At 38.7% G+C, this 10,467-nt stretch overlaps 1 protein-coding gene across 1 annotated transcript in view; it reads left to right on the forward strand.

The window, feature by feature from the left end:
* The window catches only part of GPD1L (glycerol-3-phosphate dehydrogenase 1 like), a 30,371-nt gene extending 20,312 nt beyond the window's left edge, over positions 1-10,059 (forward strand). The window contains exons 6-8 of the mRNA XM_069860148.1: positions 3,518-3,751; positions 4,046-4,152; positions 7,632-10,059. Of these exons, the coding sequence (XP_069716249.1) occupies positions 3,518-3,751; positions 4,046-4,152; positions 7,632-7,728 (438 nt within the window). The 3' untranslated portion in view covers positions 7,729-10,059. The remainder of the gene's footprint in view (positions 1-3,517; positions 3,752-4,045; positions 4,153-7,631) is intronic.
* Positions 10,060-10,467: the final 408 nt, after the last annotated feature.

Genomic DNA, 10,467 nt, shown 5'->3' on the forward strand with positions numbered 1-10,467 from the left:
AGATACTTTTTGCTCCGACACGTACTGTGAACACCACCTGGCATCAACATTTCTTTACTGGAGTGTAGCTTCACTATTCGTGTGATAAAGCAAGTCCGGTCCTTGCTCATGTCCTAGAATAACTAGGACTAAGACTAATGCTACCTTCTGGATAGCAGACCAGCTAAAGACTCACCTGTTAGCACAAAGTATTTTAGTAGCTTAGAACCACATGCAATATAAAAACACCTTGTGCTTCTTGCTTACAGGATGCATGCTTTAATGTAAAAAGCTATTAATGCCAAAGTGGAGGAAATGTGTTTGCTAGTGGTTTTGAGAGCCCTCAGGCCAAGAGGAACACTGTGTTGCCGTCATTTTGGGGTTGTTGTGACAGTACTTTTGAACCTTTGGAACAACAGGCTTATCTGTAGGCTAAAGTAATCCTTGCTTATTAGGCCCTGAGATTCCCATGTTGTATATGCCAATACAGTCGGTCTTTGAGCTCATGGAATCATGGGCTCTTTTCTCTTGCACAAATATGAAGTCAATGCATTTGCAGGAACTCTTGTAACTTTGGGTGTAGGCTTTGGCAGTGGCAATGTTCAGGATCAACCATATCAGATACCAAAAGATGTTTTGGCCAGATAGATACACAATTGTCCCCCCGCCCCAGTCTGCTTCTCAGAGACTCATTATAGTGCTCATGCCATTAGGCTCTTGTGTGTTAGTCTGTGCTTTGTTTATGCATCTTCCTGAAACTTGACTTAGTACCTGCACGCAGAGGTTTTGAGTAGCAAGCTGCCTGGTTTGGTCTTGCTTTGGACAAAAAGATGACTCCATTTCAAGTTACATAAGATTTTTTTTGTGTGTGTTTTGTTTTTTAAAAGGACTGGTTCATCTTTCAGTAAAGTGTAACTTTCAGCGTGGTATAATTCAGTTTTCTACAGTCTATTAGACATGAGAAAGAGATTCCATCAAGGATTTAAATGAAACCAGATGGCAGAGCTTGTAAATTCATAGCTGTGGCCTGTGGGTTCTGTAGACCAGGGTGTAACAGTCTCCTAGGTGCAAGTGGGTGTCCTAGATCATGATCAGTTGTCTTATTTCCTCATTATTTGAAAACTGCGTATAAGAACGTACAATAGGAACATTGTACAAGCAAGAAGCTTAATGTTTCAGAGTAAGACAACTTCCCTTCTTCCCTACCCTGTTTACTCGGAAGTAACTAGTATTGGTATGACTCACTTAAAATAATATTTCTATTGCTTCAATGGCAAACATTGCAGAAGGCTGAAGTAGACAACAAAATACCACAGCCCAAATCATACTGCAAATTATAATCAGGTAGGCTGCTTCAAAGTGGGAAGGAAAATCAAAGCAGGCAAAGTTGGAGGGAAGAGAAAGCCTTGGTTATATGTTAACAGAAATACTGGGAAAAGCCCAGAGGTTGTTCAGAAGAGTTCTTGGTTTTAGCTAAGCACTAAACACTTGCAGGCTTCACTGTAAATTCTACTTAAATGGGTTATCCATTCTGAAAACTTTTTTAAATCCCTGTTTGAGCTTCCTCTTGCTTTGCTACCAAATTAACAAATATTGGAGGTTGCTCTGGGGGAGGTGGCTGATGGAAATACACCTTGACTGAACCATCGTAGCCAAAATTTAAGCCAAGATAATCTAAAGTAACAGCTTTGAAAGTCTGATTGTCTTTTGCTGCTTCATTTCTGATGTTGAGATATCTGTCTGCAATTTTTAAGGTCATCTCTAGACCTCAAAGAGCTACTCAAAAAGCAATGACTCATCTGACCTCATTTGATTGAGAATCACCTAACCATGACTGACCACATAGCACTGCAGCTGCCTGCAGTTTTTTATTCTTAACGCTCCAACAAACAAAACAAAACTGGCTGTTAATCAGCTTGTTGCTTTCATTAGCAGCTTCTGACTATTGCTATTTGGTTGTTTGGAGTTTTTCCCCTGCACTGGGTGCTACATCGAGTGCCATAATGTTGGTTCTCCTGGTTTCTGTTGAGGTCACTGCTGCTGTTGTTGCGTGCAGAAAGGTATTACTACGTCTATTGCTTCCATGTTTACTTCATCAGCACATCAGAATGCCATTTCTTTTGGAGTGTTTTGGATTTGGGAAGGATTTGTTGAGGTTTTCTTTGATGGGGGTAAGCTAACCATGGCTTATCTCCGAGTCCCAGGCCAAAACATTGCTTTTATAGTCACCTCACTCAAAGTGTCTCAACTACTCTTCATGTTTGTACACCAAAGAAGGGACTGTATAACAGTACATAATAGAAACAGTACATCCTTTGTAGAAGGCTGTAATCAGGTCTAATGAAAAAAACCCAGTATTTTTTGCTTAGGAGAGGTCTTCCTGTATTATGAACCTTCTGGGAATCCTTGGTTAACTATTGCTGTTTTAGGAACTCTTCATACTTAAAAAGGGCTGAATACCATTAGATTGGCTGAATTTGGTCCCTTAGTATATCAGCATAGAACCATAGAATAGTTAGGGTTGGAAGGGACCTTAAAGATCATCTAGTTCCAAACCATCTGCCATGGGCAGGGACATCTCCCACTGGATCAAGGCTGCCCAAGGCCCCATCCAGCATGGCCTTGAACACCTCCAGGGATGAGGCAGCCACAACTTCCCTTGGCAACCTGTTCTAGTGTCTCGCCACTCTCATGGTAAAGAAATTCGTCCTTACATCAAGCCTAAATCTGCCCATCTCCAGTTTATACCCATTACCCCTCATCCTATCACTACAAGCCTTTATGAACAGTCCCTCTCCAGCTTTCCTGTAGCCTCTTTCAGGTACTGGAAGGTCACTTTAAGATCTTCTATCTCAGCCTATCCCAACTATCTCAGCCTGTCCCCACATGGGAGGGGCTCCAGCCCTCAGGTCATCTTTGTAGCACTTCTCTGGAGCTGTTCCAACAGTTCCATATCCTTCTTATGCTGAGGATTCCAGAGCTGAAAACAGTAATCTAGGTGAGGTCTCACAAGAGAGGAATAGAGGGGCAGAATCACCTCCCTTGACCTGCTGGCCACGCTTCTTATGATGCAGCCCAATAAATGTTTCTTAGATTCAGTATTATTTTAATCATAAATAAAATATGAATAAAGGAGCTGTGAGATGTCAGTCTAGCTTTACCCTTGCCTTAGGGCAGGAACAGCTCAGTCTAGATAAAACCTTGTTTGGGCGTACTGTAACCTGTTTGTTCTTGAAGACAGTAATAATACCTCCACAACCTCCAGGACAACTTGTTCCAGATCGTTAACTATGTGCTTGTCCTTGGAAATATTTAGCAATGTAAGACTTACCGTTTTTTTTTTAAGGTTATCCCATAAAACCCAAAACAACAACAACAAAAAAAACCAATCCTCCCCCCTCCAAATCAACAACCTAGTCTTAGATTAATAAAGTATTTGCAGTTCTTAAGGACATCTGCACTTTGTCTTTTAATGTCTTCTAGGATTCTGTAAGCAATAATTTACTCATTTCCCTTTTGTTTTTTCTCTTCTCATTAGAATATAGTGGCAGTAGGAGCTGGGTTCTGTGACGGCCTTTGCTGTGGTGACAATACCAAAGCTGCTGTCATTCGCCTTGGCCTAATGGAGATGATTGCCTTTGCCAGAATTTTCTGCAAAGGACAGGTGTCAACTGCCACTTTCCTGGAGAGCTGTGGAGTTGCTGATCTCATCACAACGTGTTACGGTGGCCGGAATCGACGTATAGCAGAAGCATTTGTTAAAACTGGCAAGGTACCTTATTCACTGTGTGAAATCCACTGATGCAAGTAGTAGCATTAAAAAAGGAGGGGACAGATAACATTTTGGGAGGTGCAGATTGAAGAAAGAGAATATTTACAAACAAGAATATAGGAGAATATAATATATGCTTTCTCCAGTACACTTTCGAGAAAGGAAAAAGCCTCAGTAACATGCTTTTGGTTTTGGGGTTTTTTTGACATCCAGACGATGTTGTCAAGCTTACGAAAAGTTTGTTCTAGCTCTTGTTTTCTTCCTTTTTCTCCCCCCAACCCCTCTGTTGTTTAGTCTATTGAAGAACTGGAGCAAGAAATGTTGAATGGTCAGAAACTGCAAGGACCACAGACTTCTGCAGAAGTGTATCGCATCCTCAAGCAGAAAGGAATGCTGGAAAAGTACGTAAGAACAGATAAAGCAAGTTCCAAATACCCCTTCTTGATCTCCACAACTCTTTTTGTATTTTTAGGCTTGATATCTTCAAGAAGGTGTTCGCCAGAAACAAAGTCGCTATAATAAGAGTAGCTTAATCCCCAGTTAAGGATCGCAAAGAGAAGTGAATAAAACCTCAAAATAATATTGCTGTGGAATGTTGCTAATAGTGTGACATTAGATTTATGAATACCCTTCTTTTTGCCAAATGTATTGTTGCCTCCTCTTATCATAGAAAAGCATAGCAGAGTGTATTTTAACATGTGAAAAGAATAAAATAGATGAAAATAGAAAGTTGGACTTCGTGAAGAGTCTTGTAAATGGGTTCTACAGCTCATTTCATAGTTGAAAATTCATTGCTTATCTCCAAGGACGTATCTCCTTGTTATTAAGGATCTGTATAACTGAACTGCTTCTGTCCACATGGATTCTAGGTTAGATACCGCAGTTCTCTTTCCTAACGTGACTTCCAGTTTGCTGTAGAATAAAACCTGCCATCTGCTTGTGTAGGTCAGGGGTTTTTTTTGTGGTATGAAATAAAGCAGGTTGTCCTGGTTTGTTCCTTTGTATTTGAGTGAAAACATCTATGATTCCTAAAGCCACACATGCAGTTGTCTCATTATAATATTAAGGGATGCGTTATCTCTATCTGTTGCTATTTGTAGAGGAGACAAAATCAGAAAAGAAATGACTGCCAGTCAGAAGATCAAGTCTTGTTACTTTTTTTTTCCAAAGCAGGTTTTAAAGTGTAGGTGTAATGGATCAGCTGCTTTAAGTTGCTTATTTCTTAATATTATCTTTGGGAGTAAGGCACTTATGTCTATCTCTGCAGTGTACAGTAATTAAGCTAACTGCAGAAAAAAAGGTAATTAAACAGTTGGGTTCAGTCGTTGCTGTTTATGATTCCCTAAATAACATAGGATGCTGCATTTGGGGGTTCTTTTTGATTGGTTGTTTGGTTTTTTTTCCCCTGTTCTGTCTTACAACAAATGGAGTGCATTATAGAAGACTTAGGGCTGTGTTTTTAATGAAAGATATGAAAACAGAGTTACTAACTTCTCTTTGGTGTACCAACATCTGTGTGTCAGTTCTTCGTAAAAGGTCTGCCCAACAAGACTTTTGAAAGCAAAGTGTTTTTTGAAAACTCTCTTGCTACTGCTTTAAAACACAAAATACAGTAAAAAATGCCATGGTTTCAAAGTGAAGAGGTAAGAATATAGTAACAGTAAAACTTAATACTCTCATTCTACAAAGAGTCCCAAGGCTACGTAGAAATAAGCAAAAGTCCCAGCTCAGTAGAAGAGTCTTAGTAGCAGGGTAGTAGTTGATATTCACGGTACAATTTGTATTTTCATTTTGACAGTTGTAGAGCTACCCCTCTTAATGTGCTCAAGCATAAGATGCATTTGGAGTTTGCTGGCCATGAGCCTCCAGTCGGCCTTGATTCTGCTTCCCCGATGTGAAGTGTGGCAGCCCTGTGCACAGCAGCATAATGTTCTCTGTGACAACCACCAAGATTTCTGTATCAAGATATGGTTGGTAGTAGTGGTACTTAGCTGCCAGTGCTGTATCTAAAGCTGTGAGAAACTTTCTTTTTCTTCAGAAGGTTCACACATTCTGTGGCCGCCTCTAGCAAAATATCACATAGGCATTACAAATTTTACTTTAGTGCCTACATTCAAGTGTTTACACTAACAGCACATTCAGCTCCCCTCAATGTAGTATACAAAAATGAGTGATAAGTGAGGCATGTTACATGTTCAGGTTTATTAAATTTTTTTCTACGTATTTCATACTAAGGATTTTGCAACATCAACAGTATAGCATTGTATGTGAAAGAGCAGCTATGTGGCTATGCGCTAATTTTGGTTCCACAAATGAAATAAAACCAAAAATCAAGTCAGTTAGATTAATCTGAAGTAGTTTTTGCTGTTGCTACTATTTTTATCTTGTTCTCTACAAAAATAAACTGAAAGACATGGACATGCAGTCATAGCAGGACATTAAAATGTTTCGGATAATGCAAAATGTATCATTTCATTTTTGAGCACTTGCAATAAAAGCCATAGAAACAATGGACTAAATTCACAAGCACGTCCGTTCCCCTCCTTTTTCTCCCCCAGTAATATGAAGGACTGCATTCAGCCAAGAACAAATACTGCCATTCAGCAGTGAGATTGCAGATTGAGTAGAATTTGACAAAAGGCTCTACTTTGTTTGACTAAAATAGAGAATATTAGAAAGAGTCATGTGGAGAGAGTGACATCAGCTAGACATCTGGAGCAGGAGCTGTCTGTGCAAGTGAATTGTGCCCATCAGGTCACTGCTAAGGCTTAGTCTGGCTCATTGCTGCATTTGTGTATTCTTACAGATAAAGCTTTAGAGTGACTGATGGGACCACTTTCCTGAACAGAAAGTCCTACTCCAGATGTATGCTGAATGTCACTATCTCCAATGCTTTTTTTAATTATTATTTTAGTCAAAACAAAGTAGTGTTTTTGTCAAAATTTATCAATATAAAAACTCCTGCTGAAATGGCGTATTTGTTCTGGTGAATAGGCTTATTATATTATATATATTAATATATTATATTATTATATATTATTATATAGGCTTATTATAGGTTGCTTATTATAGCAACCTGATTGAGTTGAAGATGTCCCTTCTCACTGCAGCGAGGTTGGACTAGGTGACCTGTAAAGGCCTCTTCCAACCCAAACCATTCTATGATTCTATGAACAGGTGATTAATTGCTAAAATTCACTAGGCTCTGTATGAAAATGGGAATTGTCTAGCTGTCACTGTCCAGGATGAACAGAAAGAATCTAAATTTCTGTAAAGCATCTTGGCTGCAGCAAACATTCAGGTTATCAGAGAATCCTGAAGAATTTGAGGGTTATTGGAAATGTGGCCATTTTAAAAGAGGAAAAAAAAAGAAGAGTTAGAACTTAGGCTTTCAAAAACCACATTTAGTTTTGGACTCTTATTAAAAACTTGACCTTCAATTTCTTCTTGGGTCATCTTGTGTCATATTCTGCAATTGTATTATCTAATTATTCCTCAGAGATAATGTGTAATTGTTGCACCAGTCATCCTTTTTAACCATAGGTGAGTACTGCTGTTAGAATGTCAAGTCAAGACATGAATGTTTTTAATTTTTTAATTTTTTAGATCACTTAATGATTATGCCATACATTATGGATGTTGCAGGCTACATTATAGCTGGCTAGGCTTCTGGGAGTGACTGATTTTAGAGATACATGTGGATTCTATATTTATCCAGTGCTTTTCAGCTTAGTGTTAGCACTTGACAAATACTGAAAGAAGCTAATGTTTCGGTCTCTCTTTTCCCTCTCTCTCCTCTCCCCATTTTATTTCTTTCATTTAAGAAAATGTTACAGAATAAACTTACCCTGCCTTTGCTTTCCCTACCCTGTTTTCTCAGGTTTCCACTGTTCACTGCTGTGTATCAAATCTGCTATGAAGGGAAGCCCGTCAGAGAGATGATATCCTGCCTTCAAAGTCATCCAGAGCACATATAAAATCCATCAGGCCATCGTACTAAAGCAGCTTTCTGCCTTTTAAATTTATATCTGGGTTCAAGTGGATGTATCATTAAGCTTCCTTCAAAGCTGCTCACTAGGCAACAGTAACAACATGAATGTCTCTGAGTATTGTTTTTTGTTTTACAGCCTAGTTTGACACAGCATGCAGTGTTGGCTTGGTGATTGTCATTTAAGATGCGCAATGCAAAAGTTGCACTACATATCTGCTATATACACAAGTGTACTTTGTGTGTTCCTACACTATAAAACACAATATTTTGTTGTCTCTTAGTAAGGCCTAGCCTAAAATCCATTTGGCACCATGGGAATAATCCCACTGGTTTTGATGAAGACCAAGTCAACCCTATAACCTTGAAATATTACCAGTCTTTCTATTAGAACGTGGTTTTATTCTGCATATACATTGACATTTTAACATTTTGCATGTTTATGATTATATTAATTTTATTTGATTAATGCAAAACAAGTTGTAGCAGACATTCAAGGGGCTACATGGATATTTTAATGAACTTGGATGAAGACTATTTTAGTTTTTGGAAGTCTTTAAAGCATTCAGACTATTTTGAAACCAGTTTCTAAGTGAATTTGAAGTTTTTAATTACACTGTTGTAAAGGGAGTGTGCTAGAGGGGGATCATTACCTCCCCTTCTGTTTTTTTTTAATCCTTGCTTTTTTGTATTTCTCTGTTCCTCTCTTCCTGTTCCCAGAAGTTAGGCTTTTGTAGAATCTCATTCCCCAGAATGAGTGGGAGATGTTACCTGGGGATTCTGAACCCTGGAGCCATTTTAGTGGTGTTGTGCCTGTGGTTGGTTTTGACTGGTATTGTTTGGTGGGTGGGGAAGGATACTCTTGGGTATCAACTGCTCAAAATTGTCATGCTGTGTTTCTAGCTTAACCATCAGCTACAAAGGGTTGTAGTCCATAAAACACTCCAAGGAATGTTTGAGGAATTCCCTGGTAGATCATACCTGTGTTGTCAGAAGGTTTATGCGCCAGTATGCTGACTGCATTTATTTCAGTGCCTGACATTGGCTAACACGTCAGTGGGACAGTAGTCCCGAACCAGCCTCCTGTGAGAAATGATAAATTCCAAAGTTGCTCTTCCACTGGACAAGATGCCTGAGAATATTTGTCATACCTAAGTAGCCAGGATTACTCTGAAACACGTGAGCCTTGGGACAGCTTTGTATAAACAGAAAGATGCTTCTGCTCAGGGCTACCATTTCGTGTGCTCCAATAATGTTTTGCATTAATTTTTGGAGGATTTCACAAATGTCATCAGATATTCAGGGATGTGTAGTTATTTTTGCCTTACTTCTGATTTAGTGCTAAATATAACAGGTGGCCAAAATGTTGAGTGACCTCAGGTGTTTGTGGCAATTGAGGAAAATAGCTGGTAGAGCTTACTTAGAGTAAGCACACTGCTTAGACAATTAAAAGGGTGTGTTAAGATTGCAAGCACTGTTACACGAACGCACACATGGAGCAAACACTCCTCATTACTGCATAACATTCAGCGTATCTGCTTATGCTTTGTGGTTTGGGTTTTTCTTTTAAATGCCAAGCTGACTGGCTCTGCCTTCGTTTGTGTATATATACATATATGGAAACTTTTTTTTACGTGCAGTGGGTAGAACAGTAGCATTTTGTAAGATACATAAAGGGCTATATGAGCTAAATGTGGTAAATTAATATATATTTTAAGATGATTTCTTTATTATTCCAATACTACTTCTACCACTGAAACCCCAAAATCTCAATTGTTCTTGTTTGGTACAGCAGCCTATTTATTCTAAGGCAAATCCAGAGAAAAGGTTTTTATGGAATTCTTTCCTCCAATCTGTAATGATATTCTTGTTCTTTTCAGGAAAAAAAAAATGAGGCTTCAGTAACTAAAATAATTTATTTCAATTTCTATAGATACTTCACCATTTGTATTTGTTTTTCAATGCTTATGAACGTTCAGCTTGGCACTAGGTATTTTTCCCCCATTAATATTTACTGCTCTTTAAAAGAATGGGATGTAATACTGGAGTTGAAGGATTAGAATCCTGTTCTGCAGACACTCTGTTTTGCCTAGTTCTGGGATAGTCTTAGAGAAAACATTAACTCTTTTTAAGATTTTTGTATACAAGGCCATAAATTCGTTAAGTAGTTCTTGACTTGTGAACATTAATTACTAAGGAAGGCATTATCTGCTATTGATACCTACTCAGCTAGCCCTAGACCTGTACTGATTTTGTTTAAGGACTGTGAATGTATACCTGTTTGAAGAATTAGTACAAATAAACATTTTTGACTCAAGAATCACTTTGGTTTCGGTCTCATTTTACGTGGCTTGCAATTAACATTTTGTTCACTTGATGGAATGTAGGTTCCTATGGATGTGTTATGTAACAGTAGCAGATATGAGATTGCTGTGTATGAACTTAAATTTTGAAAAGAACTATTTGACATCCAGATGTCAGCATTTTCATTTGTGTCCATTAGAGAAACAATTCCTTACCAGGGATGGGGCACGCTTGTCTCCTAGGGGTACAAAATTCCTGGCCAGAAATCTAGCAGGGCTGATTAATCGAGCTTTAAACTAGATGTGAAGGGGGAGGAGGATGAAGCCAGGCTAGACAGGAGTGATCCAGGATACTACAGGCCTGTCAGTCTAACCTCAGTACCAGGGAAAGTCACGGAACAGGTGATCTTGAGTGCTATCATGAA

This window comes from Phaenicophaeus curvirostris, chromosome 6 (assembly GCF_032191515.1).
Source record: "Phaenicophaeus curvirostris isolate KB17595 chromosome 6, BPBGC_Pcur_1.0, whole genome shotgun sequence".
NCBI lineage: Eukaryota > Metazoa > Chordata > Aves > Cuculiformes > Cuculidae > Phaenicophaeus > Phaenicophaeus curvirostris.